Source organism: Paroedura picta, chromosome 3 (assembly GCF_049243985.1).
Source record: "Paroedura picta isolate Pp20150507F chromosome 3, Ppicta_v3.0, whole genome shotgun sequence".
In the NCBI taxonomy this organism is placed as follows: Eukaryota; Metazoa; Chordata; class Lepidosauria; order Squamata; family Gekkonidae; genus Paroedura; species Paroedura picta.
In genome coordinates this window covers 135514013-135530635 of record NC_135371.1, presented here as the reverse complement: position 1 = coordinate 135530635, position 16623 = coordinate 135514013, and the positions used below count along the sequence as shown (strand labels likewise).

Below are 16623 nucleotides of genomic sequence, written 5' to 3'. Positions count from 1 at the left end.
CTTCTCTTACCACACTGGTCATCTTGTTCTGTTGCTTGCGCACAGACTCCCATGTGTTGGAGCAAAAGAAATCCAGCCTGCATCAGCTGAGAGAAGGGTCTTTTCCTGGGACTGGTCACTGGTTAATCTGGCTGGGAGGGAAATTTCTTCATCAGGAATTCCTTTCTCTATTTTTTCCCCCATGCAGGAATTTAATTCTGAAAATGGTTGTTTTAGGCCTGCTGTGTTACCATTGGCTGAGCCGGAAAGCGACATCCTCAAAGATCACGGTCAGTATCAGTAGAGGAGAACTGTAGCCGTTGCTGGGATTCTTCTCACAATGGCTGGCCCAAATTCTTATCTAGCAGAATAACAGCAAAAGAAGCATGAGAAAAATTGCTTTGTGTGTTCAGAACAAAAATACCTTTTCTCTGTCCTTGGTTTTGCATTGGCTAAATAGCTTCTGTCATAACAGCTCATGGATGCCTGCTCTGAAAAAAACAAGCAACACAGTTTTTTGCTTAGGATGACTGAAGTTTCTGTTGAAGGTTAGGGTTTTAGGTCAAACTATCCTGTCCCTTTTTCTCAGATACAGATCTTGACCTGTCCATCCAGGCTCTGATCCATGTCCTGTGTGTAAGGTTTTCCGTGAAGATGATCTGGAAGCTGGAGCAGAATTCTAGGGAATTCTCCTTTTAGGGCAAGCATGCTGCATTGTGTTATGAATTCTTTGCTTCGTGCATTATTGATAGGCGGAGTTGTTCATGATTAAGTTCAATAGGGACCATGATTAAGTTCAATAGGGACCAATAGGGAACTTCATGATTAAGTTCAATAGGGACCTATTGATTAAGTTCAATAGGGACCAGCAGCCACATTAGGGAGCTTTATTTTTTTTTTCTTGCTGGCTCCTCATGGTTTAATATTGCCCTGTTAGCTGCAAATGTATCCCTGTTCGAGTGTTTGGTCCAAAGTGTTTTTTCTCCATCTGTTTGTTACTACCCACCTTTTAAATTACAGCTGTTTGTTTTAATCTGCCTGGGTTTTCACACCTGAAGCTCAGCCATTCACCTGGTAATGCCCTCATTAGGAAGGGGTGCTGTTTGGAAGGCCCAGTACACTGGGCACTACCTAGTTTGAGCTCCAGACCAGAGAGGTGGCAGCTAGTTAAGGCCCTTGGCTGAAGGAGGCAGATGGGAAGGGGGAGATGCGTGAGACCAGAGGGCTGTTGGGAGGCGACACAAACCCCCACCAGCCCCTCACCCCCATGACAAGAGTGTTATACAATACTTTTGAGTGCTGTGGGATAGGAAAGCATTTTATCAATCTGATTTCAACAGTACAGGGTTTCTTATCCTTCTGGTTGCACTAAGGAAGGGTTAGTATTCCCCTGTTGATCCAACAGCAAATTGAACCCCTGTCTCCTACAAAAGCAAGCGGGAAGAATTCTCTGACTGGCAAAGACCTTTCCATGTAGCAAAAATAGGCTCTGCTGAGATCTTAAAGTAAAGTAGATAAGGATTTTAAGGACAAGTGTGACTCCTTCCCATGAAATGTTGAGGGTGTGCTTGGCAGACAGAACTCCAGAAGAAGAAAACTTGCACTGAGAGGTTCAGCATTCAGATTTCTGTGTGGATGCCCACTTTGGGCATTGAGCCCATGTGGAGGAGGATGGGTGTATTTCACAGTAATGCTCCTAAGATGACTGCATCATTAGCAAACAGAAATAGGCAAGTCTTGTCACTGAGGGATCGGTCTGAGTCACAGAGTCCCTTTGCTGGCCTCTACCACCATTGATGACCCCAATGACCTTGGCCAAGACATCAGCAAGGAGCCTTTGAGCTCATTCTTCCCACACATGAGTAGCAACAGAGGCTGTAACCCAGTGCTCCCCACCTGTGTGCCTCATCTGCTGTGTGAGACCAAGTCATAAAGCAAATGGGAGTGATCAGATCAAACTTCTAAGGAAAGAACTCTCAAGCATGTGTGTGTTCGTACTGGGATTGAAAAGCCCTTTGTCTTTGTGTCTGCTTATAGAAGAGTCAGTGGGTACAGCTGGCCCTGGCTCAGTTCATATCATGTTCCTTATGACAGAAGCATTTACTCAACAAGACTGAGATCTACAGCAGTGGTCCCCAACCTTTCTGAGGTTGGGGACCAGCAGGGCATTGGGGCGCGGCCCGTGGGCCGCGCGGGCCACGCCCACGCATCGGCCGCGCCCACGCATTGGGCCGCACTCGCGGGCCGTGCCCGTGGGCCACGCCCACATGGGCGCGGCTGGCCCTGATTCCCTCTCCCCGCCCTCCCGCAGTAAGAAGCTTCCCGGGCCGCAAGCTTGCGGCCCGTGAAGTTTTTTACTGCGGGGGGAGCGGGGAGAGGGAGCTGCGGCCCGGCGCCCTGGCCTTCGCGGCCCGGCACCGGGCCGCGGCTCGCAGGTTGGGGACCACTGATCTACAGGATTGAGATCTACAGCTGTGCTGGCTACATATGATAGGAAGAGGAGTTGGAGCCTGTACCCGATCACTGCCTAGCACAGGGGCGGAGCACTATGTGTGGATGTGGGAACTGCTCCTTGATCATTTGCTTGTTTCGTAAGGACTTTTTGGAGAAGGGGAGTGTTGTGTGAACAGTGGTGGGAAGAGGCTTTCCTTCCCTAGGTTCTAATGTCTAATCCATCTTTCCGCAGTGCTGGGAGACCTTTGTAGGACAGGAGCTATACCGTTTGGTGATGATGGATTTCATTTTCACCCTCTTGGACACCTTCTTTGGAGAACTGATTTGGAGGTAATGGTCAGGCCACCCCTTTCCCAAATATTATTTTTATTATTTTCTCTTGCATGCCAGAACAAAACTGCCTCTCTCCATTTGTAGTATGCACTGTGTCATTTAGGAGCAATTGTGCACGCCTTAATTCATGTAGTCAAGAAGTAAGGGGGTAGAATTGGATCTACATTTTTAGTGCATATTTGTGAATGGAAAGAAGACTCAGACCTTGGGGTACATTTAAATTGCTTCTAATTATGGTGGAATGTGGGGCTGTGAGAGATGCCTCTTATTCTTGATAGATGCCTCCATTAAGAACAGTTTGCTGGAAACAGGGAAAGAAAGAGAAGAGGGGGAACAGAGAAAGAATCCCAGAGCATGTACTGAGACTGTTTCCATACCAGCGATATCATTTGGATTTGCATTTTTAAAGAGCTGACTTTTCTGTCCATTTCTGCATAAAATCTCACCTTTCTAAGCACAGACCCAAATTGCCCTCTGACTTACTGTGAGTTTAGGAAATTCCCAGTTACAGTAATTTCATCTGTCAAGGCAGCTTCCCAATTTGGAATTCGGGGCTTCCCAATGGGGAAATCCATGAATTTGTTTTCCCCCCCATGCCTTCCATTTTGAGTTGTTTGTGCATGCCTCTTTCCTGATCGCCATCCTCACTCCCCACTCCCTTCCTCCCCCTCCCATGGGATAGGTCCCCAAGTTCACTGCCTTCCCTTCTCCTTGCCAGCCTCTGCATCTGCCTCCTAGCACAGGGAGAGGGTGCTGGAGCCTGTCATAAGGGCAGCTGCAGGAGCCCCCTTTCTGTTCTGCTTCCCTGCTAAAGAGGGTGTTACAATGCAGCAGCATTGTAATGTGATAACTTAGGTTTCTTTAAAAAATATATCATCCACTATAACAGGGGGGGAGGTTTATCGAGGGCACGGAATGCTGGAATGAAGTGGCGCAATTAAAAGAAAGGTGTAAGCAGATACCCCTTTTTAAAGCTGTCTGTGAATTAGGCAATACTCCCAAGAAGGCTTTCTGGGAGAGGGGGGGGGGGAGAAATGCGCAGCAACTTCCCATAGTAGGGAGAGGAAGGGAAGGGGGGAGGAAGGATGGTAATGAGGAAAGGATGGCAATGAGGAAAAGATGATGTCCAGTATACCTGAGGGGTGGGGGGAGGCAATTGAGAGCACAGAATGGTGGAATGAAGAGTCACAATGAACAGAAAGGTGCAAGCAGGCACCATTTTGCAAAAAAAAAAAAAATGGGAAAAGGGAAAGGAAGCAAAGCATGTTGGAAGGCTGCTGCCTTTTGACTCTCAATGTAGAAAACATTTGGTGAATTTTAGCCAGGGAAACGAGGGAAGGAAAACCCAAATGTGGAAAGGAAAGGAAAGTGGTAACTCTTAGCATCCAATCAAAGTCCAAAATGAGGCTAAAACAAGGTATGTCTGCTAATGTGGAATCAGTCTCTGTGGAGCTGAGTTTGGAAAAAGCTTTCTGCTCATTGGCCGGTTGCAAGGAACCAGGAGGAGGCACTCAACAGCCAAGCTTCTAATTTTTGTTTTTTTAATCTCTGACTGTCATACAGAATGATTTTGGAGAGAAAAAAGCAGAGTAAGCAGAGGCCAGAGTTTGACATTGCTAGAAATGTGCTGGAGCTGATTTATGGACAAACCCTGACCTGGTGAGAAATCTTCATTCCCATTCTTCTCCCCATTCACTCATTCATGCTGCCGTTTGCTCAGTTCTCCCTGCACAGAATAGATAGAAGCACAGAGCATTTTTTTAGAAAGCTGAGTACCTTTAGAATGTGCTTAATGTGTTTAAAGAGCCTCTTGTGGCGAAAGAGCCTCTTGTGGCGCAGAGTGGTAAGGCAGCCGTCTGAAAGCTTTGCCCATGAGGCTGGGAGTTCAATCCCAGCAGCCGGCTCAAGGTTGACTCAGCCTTCCATCCTTCCGAGGTCGGTAAAATGAGTACCCAGCTTGCTGGGGGGTAAACGGTCATGACTGAGGAAGGCACTGGCAAACCACCCCGTATTGAGTCTGCCATGAAAACACTGGAGGGTGTCACCCCAAGGGTCAGACATGACTCGGTGCTTGCACAGGGGATACCTTTACCTTTAATGTGTTTATTATTAATTAATGTGCTTATTAAATCTAAACACTTGTACCCCGCCTCATCCACAGTGTTCTAGTTAACATCCAATACATCAAGAGAGCCAGCTTGGTGTAGTGGTTAGGAGTGCAGACTTCTAATCTGGTGAGCCGGGGTTGATCACCCTCCCCCCCATGCAGCCAGCTGGGTGATCATGGGCCCGCCACAGCACTGATAAAGCTGTTCTGACCGAGCAGTGATATTAGGGCTCTCTCAGCTGCACCCACCTCACAGGGTGTCTGTTGTGGGGAGAGGTAAGGGAAGGCGAATGTAAGCTACTTTGAGGCTCCTTTGGTTAGAGAAAAGTGGCATATAAGATCCTCCTCCTCCTTTCAATAGCAATAATACTAAAATAAATATCCAAGTCAGCACTAAAACTAATCAGCTCTAATTAGCCACTTTCAAAGCCTGTTGAATCTGGACTTTGTTTTCCCACAGATCTCCACCCAGCCAACCTCGGGTTTATCACTGAGGTCTGAACCAGTTTTTAGAGTTTATACCAAACTTTTTCAGGCTGCCACCCTCTCGGCTCCCAGCCCACATCCCTAGTGCTGCCCTTACCCCCCCCCCCCCCCACACACACACACAGACATACACCTCTTTCCTACTGCTAGGTCTACTGCAAATTCAAAACACACTATATGGTCCACACTTCTTTTTGGTTGTTGTGCAGTGGCCATATTTTAGTTTGGAAAACATACTTAGACACACACACATATTCTTATATCTCTAAGTTCTTTGTGAAGCCATTTTGGATCCCCATTGGGGAGAAAGACAGATGGGGAAAGAAAGAGTGAGAGAGAGAAGCAAGCAGTGGAAAATCCCATGGCTAGGAGCAAGTGGGAAAAGGCTTCTCCAGCTTTCCAAAGATGGAGACTTTTGGGGAAGGGTTGCCAACCCTGAGTTAAGAAATTCCTGGGGTAGAGCCTGGAAAAGACAAAAATTGAGTGGGGAGGATCTCAGCAGAAATATGATCCCATCTAGCCCACCTTCTTCAGGAAGCTAAGCAGGGCTGGCCCTGGCCAGCACTCAGCTGGGAGATCACCAAGGACATACAGGGTTGCTACTACCCAGAGGCAGGCAAGGGCAAGCCACCTTGGAACGTCTTTCACTAGGAAAATGCAGCCATAGCAGGAAGTCAGACTTCTGCCCCCCTACTGCCCCCAAATTCCTCACCCCCCCCCCTCGTGGGGTGTACCACCTAGTTTGGGAATCCCTAGCTTATACAGATGAGGTTTTTTTTTCAGTTGTCTGTCTCCAGTAGAACTTAGAGATATGCAGTTTCCAGGCTGCAAGCTGCTTTAGAGGTAAAAAAGCATCTTGAATTAGACTTGGAACTTCAACAGGATCCCATCATGCTTCTGCCTCCCCACTCTGTGAGGATGCAGGCTGTGACATTTGGCTCTGGGGTTCAAACCACCCAAGGATAGCCTGTGCATTACACGTTATAAAGACTAAATGCTGGAGGGTACAAAAACATAACAGTCTCATCTATGCTTTCCAGGAAGGGGTAAAATTGGCCGGTGCCCACTTGCCTCCATCCCCACATTATTTGTACTTTTCTTTCCTTCAGCTCATAGCAGAACATTGCAGAGTCTATGAAAATACTGGAATTATGCAAAACAGCTCGCAAGATTCTGATTGCAAACGGGGGGGGGGGGGGGGTTGTTTTGTGCGCACCACACAAGCTTGTTCTAACAGTCTTTTGTCTCCCTTCCTTCCAGGCTGGGGGTCTTCTTTGCCCCAATCCTCCCAGCTGTCCAAATCCTCAAGCTGGTGCTCTTGTTCTATATTAAGAAGGTAAGGAGCTGCCCATCTCCTACCAGCAGCAATGTACTTTCCCTTGAGGCTGCTTTGGCAAGCACAAGCATAGAGGAGCATCACGGAAATGCTTGCGGGCTGCATTGAGGGAAGGGCATTTCCAAACCATAGCTAAGCACCAAGCTAGATGTATGTTAGCTTTTTTAAGGAGTTGAATCTAGGTTCCCTGTAGCTCGTAGCTGTAGGAAATGTGTCTCTAACAAATATACAGGAAAGCCCAAGTGGGCTTGGAACAGTCACAGGGGGAGGGAGGGCTCCTGCTTCGCCCACCCCCAGGCCCTCAGGCAGACATTTCTTGTTGGAGTGGCAAAGTTTTTGTTAAGGGGACTGGCCAACCTGGGTTAGCCAATCTCCAGGTGCAGGCTGGAGACCTCTGCCTGCATCTGGGCATGCAGCTGGAGCAACTGGCCGCCAGAGGCTCCTCCTCCAGCATGGTGGATGGGCTTTGCCTTAGCTTCTGCCACATGCCTGCTGGCCAACGCCACCCATGGGAAGACAGCTGGAATTGCACCTAGTGCTGGTGCTGCTGGGCTCCATTCACGGCCTGACCTCCATCGCTGCCACTCAGTTGCCTCCTCCCCGACCTCTTGCTCTGGCTCCACCCCCCACTGCCCCAAATGCCTTTGTCCGGCCACTGTGTGTTGGTCCTCAGCACCTAGTGCGGGCATACCAGGGAGCCCTCCCCACCTCAGAAGCACCCACCGCAGCCTCTTGCCTGGCTCTAAGGCACTGCCACCTAGTTGGGTGGGTGAGCAACCATGTGAGGCACTGCTCCTCCTGCCCCCCGATGCCTATGGGCCGCCCTCCTCACATACCACTTTCCATGCCACAACAGTGTTGCGTGTGTGTATTATTTTCCTCATTTTCCTGCTCCAAGTGGGGACCTGGACTCAGCTTTTTAAGAAAACGAACAACTCGTTTTTTTCTCAACTTTTAGAGTAATAGTTAAAAGCAGTGGAAATTTATCTGGGGCTCCTGTCCCACAGCAACCAATCTACCTTTGCTTTGTCATCACTGATAATAAGATGAGAGGCAAACCTCCTGTAATGTATGTAGTGGAGCCTTATCCTGAAAAGCCAGTTCAAGGTGGCTACAGTTTGGAATGGAATAACAGCTGGAGGTTAACCCTTTGGCTGCTTGCTGGGCTTCCCAGGTGCATATTCACGGGCATTGACTGTCGGACCCCTATTTGGAATTCCTTAGGGGTTCCAAATGGGGTGAGTCTCCCCTGTACTGTTGCTTTCTGGTGAAGCTCCAGTTAGAATCGTTTGTAGGTAAGAAGTGGTGAAACAGTTTGAACCATTTGGCTTTCTCCCTCCCAGACCAGCTTAATGAGAAATTGCCAGTCTCCCAGTAAACCATGGCGTGCATCTCACATGAGCACCATCTTCATCACTTTGCTGTGCTTCCCTTCATTTCTGGGTGCTTCCATATTCCTCTCCTACACCATCTGGTCGTGAGTAGCTTTTCTATGCAAATGTAACACCTGCTGCAGTTAGAAAGTCCCAGATACAAATGGAATAGATTGGGACAATTATGGGAACCTGCTTTTGTCGTCACTCCTCTATAATTCCAGTCGCATCTGACTTGCTTGGCTATGTGTCCTTAACTCATACGAGGCTGATCCTGCATTGATCAGGGGATTGGACTAGATGGCCTAAATAGCCCCTTCCAACTCTATGATTCTGAAGGCATCAGCCCTTTTTCAGAATAGCTGCTTTCTCACCTAGTACATGTATATTGTCAAGAGAGTAGAATAGCTGTGATGGGTGTTCTGAAGCAGCTGAAAAGTGTCTGCGAGAGGCAGCGGGCAGCAGGAGGCAGGCAGTGGCAGCAGTAGAGCCATGGCAATGGCTGCCTCCATGCTGCTGACTGTTGTGCGCATGCATTGTGCAGGGGGTTAGACTAGATGACCCTGGATGTTCCTTCCAACTCTATGGCTCTAACTGCGTTTTTAAAAAACATTTACCTTTTCTTCTATAATTCCCCCCACACACTTTTTTGATAATTGTTGCTAATTATTTTAATCCTGTTCTTTCTCAGGGAGTTTGCAAGAGTCAGTCATTGTCTCCTTGCCTCATTTTGTCCCCCAGAACAACTACGTGAGGCAGGTTCAGCTGAGGCACAGGGACTTGCCTCTTTCAGGACTCCTGATGTCACTGGTGACTTTTGTACCTACTTTTGTGAATTTGTTACAGCTGTATCTTGTGCTATTTTTACATTTTTTTCAGAGCCTTGGAATGCTTATTTATTTATAATATAATTTTTAACCTGCCACTCTCGTGACTGGCTCATAGTGGCTACCAATAACATAAACCCACAATTAAACCCCCATAAAACATAAAATCCAGTACAGCATATTGGCGGTGAACTAAAACCCCCTCCCCTGCTCACAGAAGAGGCATAACACATTGCCGGGGGTGGGGGTTATAAGGTGTAGCATAGATCTTATTCGTTCAAGAGGGAACCCAGATCTTAGCAGCCCTGAACAAAAGGCCTGGTGGAAGAGCTCCATCTTCCAGGCCCTGTGGAACTGCGTGAGCATTCCCCATTGCACAACTTTAGCATGGCAGCCAATGAGTGGCTACTCTTTCCCATCCCTCCAGCATCCCTTACAGCAGGGACATGTATCTGGCTTGCCTCAGTCCGTGACATGATTGGTGTGCCTGGTGGTGTGCCAAGACTGTGTGAGTTTCACACTATGAGTCAAAACTGCTTGGGGTTTCCCCCCCTTCTCATGTTCTGGAATGTCCCTAAAACTTCATTTCTTGGTTTGCATTTCAAATTGGATTAGGCTGATCCAAGAAGCAGATCCAATAGGATCTGGGAGACCCAGGTTCAAATCCCCACTCAGCAATGACATTGGGTGGTCAGTCACTGTCTCTCAGCCTAGCCTACCCCACAGGATTGTTGTTGAGATGAATGATGGCAGGGTGAATGATGCTGTAAACTCTTTTGGGGTACATTGCGGGAGAAAAGTGGGCTATAAATATATTTAAATAAGTATGTAGCCGATGTATGCTTTGTGTGTATTCAGAGTGAAACCGTCAGAGAGATGTGGGCCCTTCCAAAGCCTTCCAACTGTCTATGATTCTGGGAAGATGTGGGTGACACAGCTGGAGAAATCTAATCCAAACCTTAGCTGGTTTACATGGATCCATCAGCACATGATCCAAAACACCTTCTTCCTCTTTGTCATCTCTGGGATTTTATTGTAAGTAAGAAGAATTTCACTAGGTATCTAAGCCTGAGAAATCCTGTCCCCTCCCAGCTCAAAATGCCAGCAGTCTGAGGAACACAATTTTACCTAGTATGGAGTACACATGATCCCATCATGTAATTAAGATGAATGGAGAAGGAGTATATGCCCTTTCCCTAGTCCAGGGGTAGTCAACCTGTGGTCCTCCAGATGTTCATGGACTACAATTCCCATGAGCCCCTGCCAGCATTTGAATTGTAGTCCATGAGAATTGTAGTCCTTGAACATCTGGAGGACCACAGGTTGACTACCCCTGCCTAATCTATCCCCAGCAAATGCTCCAGTTCATAAGTGATGGTTTCTCCAGTTATGGTTTCTGTTCCTCAAATCAAGCTGTGACACCATGAATGGTGTTTGCTAAAGCACATTCTTCATGATTGATACAGACATTAGAACATATTGATAGACATTCAATATGTCTTTAACTCTGTGCCAATGAGGCCATTATGAGCCTCTCGTGGCACAGACTGGTAAGCGGCAGAAATGCTTTCTGAGGCTGTCTGTCTATGAGGCTGGGAGTTCGATCCCAGCAGCCGGCTCGAGGTTAACTCAGCCTTCCATCCTTCTGAGGTTGGTAAAATGAGTACCCAGCTTGCTGCTGGGGGGTAAAATGGTAATGACTGGGGAAGGCACTGGGCAGGCCACCCTGTATTGAGTCTGCCATGAAAACGCTGGAGGGCATCACCCCAAGGGTCAGACATGACTCGGTGCTTGCACAGTGGATACCTTTACCTTTAATGAGGCCACATAGGCTGTTCTAAATACACGTTCCGCGCTACACAGTAGAACCGTAGACATGTCAGCAGTGTGTTTCTGCTCAGGCAAGCATATTTGCTGTCGCTCCCAAAGGCCAGGACACCAAGAGGCTCTTTAGAAAGAGATCTCAGGAGCACCAGGAGTCAAAGCATATGTGAAGGAGATCACATATCTCCATTTGTCCATGGTAGGTAAATTGCATATACAAGCACGCTTGCCCAGCTTCAGTTTGGATCAGAGCTGCATGACAAGGAGAGAAGATTTAACTCTTCAACCCTTGTGGAAAAAAATCATCCGATCATTATGTGTGAATTTTAAAAGAGAAATGAAGACAGATGGATACACACTCCTTTTTTGCATGAGAGAAAGCAGGCAAGAGCCCTCTAATGGGCTAGCAACAACTGAATAAGATCTGGCTTAGTTGGTTCTCCTCTATGTACACGTATCTAAGGAATTAAATTGCTTCATCATCTGCCCCATGTGACCAAAATCTGAATCAGATGTGCACAATTTACAGTTAACAGAAAAAGAGGTCCCTGTATCATGGTTGGGTTTATTTTGGCCTTTTTGACATACCAGCAGCAGGAATTGCTAATGGTCAAGTGAATCCTTGCCTTTTTTAGCATTGCTGTCTGTACATAGACAGAATAATTCCTGCCAGTCGGCATCTGTGGTGGACGGTTCCTTATCCTGGATGTTTTAAGGTTGATCTGGCATTGAGCAGGGGGTTGGCTTAGCTAGCCTGTATGGCCCCTTCCAACTCTATGATTCTATGACTGCTGCTCTCAGCTCCTCAGCTGTGAACTTGACATTCCACATGCTTGTGATTGCAGATCTGTGATCTACCTCAACATTCAGGTGGTGAAGGGTCAACGGAGAATCATTTCCCTCCTGAAGGAGCAGATTGCCAATGTGAGTTTTGTAAGGATTCTACAATCTTTAAGGGGTTGATTGTTGAGACTGAAACGTATCGAAGGGCAAAGAAATACTGCTTGCAATTGTATCACGAACAAGCTTTTTCCTGCTTTTTTACATTTCTGCAAAAAACAGGATTCCATATAAACACATGGGATAAAAGGTGGCCCTGTGTCCTTCAAGCCTTACTTTGGATTATAAGAAAACCCACAGCAGTGGTATACCAAAGGCAGGGCAGTTGGTGTTGTACAGTCCAGGTGCAGGCCTGGAGCAGGTGCCCAGAGCCCGATCTCGATATCAGTTTAAACAAGCCTGGAAACCTCCCTTCTCTTAGCTGAAAATGCAAAACCCGCCCAATGCTGATCCAACTCCCCCCCCCCCCATGTTGTGTTGGTGCCTGGGTTATTTTTCACTCATGGCTCCTCCCCCCCCCCCCATTCCACAGAAGGGCTTTCCAAGACCTACACTTGAGGAGTAAGCCCCACTGTGCTTAGCGAGCAATCCTAAGCAGGTCTACTCAGAAGTAAATGTAGTTTTACTCAATGGAGCTTACTCCTTGTTTTTAGGATTGCAGCCTCAGGAGTGAACAAGCACAAGATTGGACCCTAAAGTCTTGCTATCTGGAGGCCTGGTTCAGAATAGAACTGATTTTGCTGCTTTAGAAAATATTTGCTCCAGTAATAGTATTGAATTCAGAATGGTGCATGTAATCTGTTCTCCTGGTTCCCCTGATGGCCATCCCAGGGACACTGTTCAGCAAGCAAGTTCCTTGTGACTTACATCTGGATAGACCTTAGGCTCGCTGACTTTGGATTTGATCTCCTTCTGCCCCCATAAAAATTTATACCCTCAAAATTCCTGTTTGAATTCCATTGTTATAGGAATTCATATCAAATATTTGTACCAAGATGGCTTGCAAGAATCAAAATCTTGTTTGTTTTAAGATGAATATAAAACATTTGGGGGGAGGGAGAACTAGAAAGTTGCTCTGGCTGAATCAAAGCTGATCAGTTTCTGCAGATGGAAAGTAGGCCACAAGGGAGAGGCTCAGTGGCAGAGGATCTACTTAATCATAGAATCAGAGTTGGAAGGGACCTCCAGGGTCATCTAGTCTAACCCCCTGAAAAAACCCCTGCTTGGCATGCAGAAGATCCTAGGTTCTGTTCCCAGCATCTCCAGTTAATGGGACCAGGTGGTGGGTGCTGTGAAAAGGGCTCTGCCTGAGACCCCAGAAAGCCATTGCCTGTCTGAGTAGACGATACTGACCTTGTTGGGCCAAGGTATAAGGATATTCAGAACTTAGTATAAGGCAGCTTCTTGTGCTCAATGGCTGGCATCAGAAGAGCCCATTTCCGGCAGCTCACCTTAAACATTTCTGTTGTTCTAGGAAGGCGAAGACAAGACGTTTCTCATTCAGAAGCTTCATGCTGTGTATGGGAAATGAGAATGCAGCAAGTGAGGATGAGGTAAGCCCCTGGCAGTAAATCTCATGGCAGTGACAGGAGGCTGTGCTCAGAAAAGATAAACCTAGTATGCTCTTTGCTTGGGGTCTACCCAGACTGTGGGTTCATGTCTGCACATTCTGTGCTCAGAGCCAGACTGCCTGCTAGATAAGAAGCAGCTTCTGAATAGGCATGTGCATGCAGAAAAAATCTAGACCCTTTGGACTCAGCTGGAATTGTTTGGGGCCGAATCCAAATCACCCGAAATGCTCTTCACTGTATTGGATTCGGACAAATCTGGACTGAATTGTTTTCACCTTCCCAAACAGTGGAGAGCATCTCTGCTGCCTGAGAAGGGATGGGGGAGTATGCTAAGCTGCTGATGTGTCATGATCAGCTGCTTGGTGGGCCCTTTAAATGACTCCACCTTCTCAGGCAGTGCCTGAGAAAGCAGGGGGAGGCTGATTTGGCCCGTTTAAAGTGCAGGGATAAGTGATTCAGCTCAGATAGCTCCAAAAATTTGGCTTATCCAAACCAACTCACGCATCCCTACTTCTGAATGATGTGTAATGCCATTGTTTCTTTTTGATTTAGTCCCATTTGCAGCAAACGTAGTACCAACTATTGCAGCAGGCAGAGCAAGGCAGCAGGGGAATGACCTCCCTCTAACTGTAACATTCCAAATTCAGCAGCAAACAGGTTTTCACATTTTGAGCTGGCTGTTGCTGGCTCTTTTGCCTGCTGCTTGTATTTTACTCAGTGGATGTGTATAGCCACACAGAGAAGATGCTAACCTGTTTCCTTTGTGAGAGGTCTTTTTATAGAAAACCATCTTGATGGAAGCAAGTTGCATGATGAACCACTTATGTACTGGGAATTTCACTGTCCCAGCTTCCGTGCAGGAGCACAAATTGGGGTGGATGAGGTGCACTGGACCAAATGTTCCCCCGTGTGGGTGCAGGGTGGGGCAACCTACCACAACTAAATCTCCAGCCTGCAGCCCAGCATGAAATCTCCAGTGCGTAAACGGTCATAGGGAGACTAGCTTGATGATATGGGAGCCAAACTGGGCTCCTGCTAAATTCATGCAAAGCGGGTACCTACAGTTTAAAACACAGCATAGCTGGGTGAACAGAGTTACCTTTTATTTTGCTATCTAAAATAGCCTCTCCTTTTCTGCCCATGGGTCTTATAAGACAAACTGCTGAAAAAGGGGAGAGAAGTGTTCAGGTGGCACAGGTTCAGCACCCACTCCTAGCCACTCATGCTATGCTTTAAATGCCCCCACCAGCATTAGAAGAATGCAACATAGGCCACATTCAGCCCCATGAGTTATGCTGCTGTAAATCTAGTTTTATTTCTTTTGTTTAGTTTGCCTCTTGGTACTGATGACTCAAATTCTTCCATTCTCCAACTGAGCCACAAGGGGGCACACATATTTCCTCCCATGAGACTCCTGAGATCCCAAGATCTTTTGCTAACAGCCTTTCTGGGAAGAAACAATAAAAGAAGGGGGGGGGGAGGTGTATTCTGCAAGCAGCTAAGCAGTACATTAAGAGCATTATCTAGATTATAAAATTGTCACGACCACTTAGCACTGTTGATAACAACTCAAATTTCCCTTTCCGTAAGCAGGTCCTTACAGAACATGCCAGAAATGCTGCCTGGGTGCTGACAGTAGAAATATTGGACTTTCTCAGAATGCCGTGTGGGATCATCCCATGCTTTTGAAAACATCAGCCTCCAGTTGTTGGCCTCCATGCATCTTCATTGTCAGAAATTTCACAGGAACCTTTTGTAGAAGAATTTCCTTTCCTGGTTTCTGGTGGTGAGTCCAGCTTCTGCAGACAGACAAATGAGCAATCACCTTGTACGTAGAGCCAGACTTTTCTGAACTACTACTTGAATGGTAGTAAAATTGATGGTTTTCAGAAGAAAAGACCCACTGACTGGATTTTTATGGATTGAATAACTTTTTTTGCTCTGAACTTTCTGTAGTGAATTTACAGGGTCATAAAAGTATAAAACAAACCTTATGACAGGATGTTAGCAGAAGTGTGTGTGTGTGTGTGTTCTATCAGGGATCTCATTTGGTGCTTTTTAAAAACATTTTTTTGTAAATTTCTCATATAAATCTCATTCCCTTTTAGTTTCCTCCTTTGTTGTTAACTGGTTTGGTTGGATTGTATGCATTGTTGGGTGAAGCATGCAAGACCTGGCTGTCCAAAACAGTAGGATATCATAGGTTGTGGCCACAAAATCCCCGATCCATCTGTACATTTCCCCATATTTCTAAGTAAACAAAAAAGAAAGAATGTGGCATGATCATTATCACTGCATTACTAAATTAATGAGAGAAGTACAGAGCAAGATAAAATTCGGCATCTTGCCATCTGCGGTTCAGTGGCAACTTGGTTAAAACTGCCTAGGAGCAGTCTGGGCCCAATGGCCTTGGTGGCTCTAGCCCTTGCTCACTACTGGGTTATAGTCTGTAATGAGGACCAAGCAGTTGAGGGTTTGTGATCGGATCTCCTAATACGTACTTTGACCTGAAAAAAGCAGCTTGAGGGGATGGTATTGAATAGTGGCTGCACCCCTGGGGACACAGGGTTAACTCCCTGTGCTGCTAATGGCTTCAGTAGAGATGAGAGGAGAGAGAAAATTACCTGTATTATACCCAGTTTTGCCCCACTTTAGGAACTAGTGGCAGCTGGTGGGACATAATTTCTGTCATATAAAAGTGCACAAGGAAAAGTTGGATTTTAAAGGGGGGCAAATCCCACTTGGGCATCCTATCTGAACAACCTACATGTGCTTATCAAGGACAAATTACATGTTGAGATCCCATCTCAAATCCACAGTATAATGGATGGCTTGGCCCTGGCAAATATTAGCCCTCTGGAACCTTTAAGACTAACCAAGTTTATTTCAGTATAAACTTTGTTCAGTCATATCTTACTTCTTCAGATGCAAATGTAATGAAAATTTTACACAAATATTTTCTTGTCCCAGTGATTCGGCATTCCCCCCAATGCTCCATAAATTAACTTGAACATCTGTAGAGAAAGGCAGGATAAATATATTTTAATATTTTAATACTGTGTATATTGTGTTTTATTGCTATATGGGTGGTTTTTCTAATCCCTGCCCCATCCCTTGACATGCAAGGAGACAAAGGATCATATCCTGACTTCAACACTGAGGTTGTGCAACACCAGATCAATTAACCTCAAAGCCTCTACTCTGCAACCATATTTCGCAGAGCATGTGGTAGACCTGGCATGTATGACTGAGACCTTGGTGAGGGAAGATGAATCTGTCTCCCTGAAAGAACTTGACCCTCATGGGTTCTCTGTCCTTTGTTGGTCACAGACCTCAGGATGGGGAGGAGGTGATCTGGAACTGAGAGGCTCTTTCAGAGCACTCCCTGTGCCAACGATCCTAGATATTGAATATGTTGGCCTTGGGTAGGATGTGGCCAACAGCTTGGCCATTTGGGTGATGTACTGACTGCCTAATGCACCACCAGATGCCT

The 16623-nt window shown here is 46.6% G+C and overlaps 1 protein-coding gene and 1 long non-coding RNA gene across 6 annotated transcripts in view; one reads left to right on the top strand and one right to left on the bottom strand.

The window, feature by feature from the left end:
- TMC6 (transmembrane channel like 6) overlaps positions 1 to 16184 on the top strand; it is a 37751-nt gene extending 21567 nt beyond the window's left edge. For 3 of the 5 annotated variants that reach the window (XM_077328092.1, XM_077328094.1, XM_077328095.1), the window contains exons 13-20: positions 188 to 269; positions 2666 to 2763; positions 4330 to 4425; positions 6620 to 6695; positions 8039 to 8172; positions 9754 to 9930; positions 11565 to 11643; positions 14724 to 16184. In XM_077328092.1, coding sequence (XP_077184207.1) covers positions 188 to 269; positions 2666 to 2763; positions 4330 to 4425; positions 6620 to 6695; positions 8039 to 8172; positions 9754 to 9930; positions 11565 to 11643; positions 14724 to 14819 — 838 coding nt within the window. In that variant the 3' untranslated portion in view covers positions 14820 to 16184. Of the gene's footprint in view, positions 1 to 187; positions 270 to 2665; positions 2764 to 4329; positions 4426 to 6619; positions 6696 to 8038; positions 8173 to 9753; positions 9931 to 11564; positions 11644 to 13033; positions 13113 to 14720 lie in introns of all 5 variants that reach the window. The other 2 variants (XM_077328097.1, XM_077328096.1) reach the window with 2 other exon arrangements.
- LOC143832942 (uncharacterized) lies at positions 249 to 13065 on the bottom strand. The gene is made up of 3 exons (XR_013229458.1): positions 13011 to 13065; positions 4423 to 4492; positions 249 to 340 (listed from the first exon to the last, which is right to left on the bottom strand). It is a non-coding gene; the product is annotated as an uncharacterized LOC143832942 (long non-coding RNA).
- Positions 16185 to 16623: the final 439 nt, after the last annotated feature.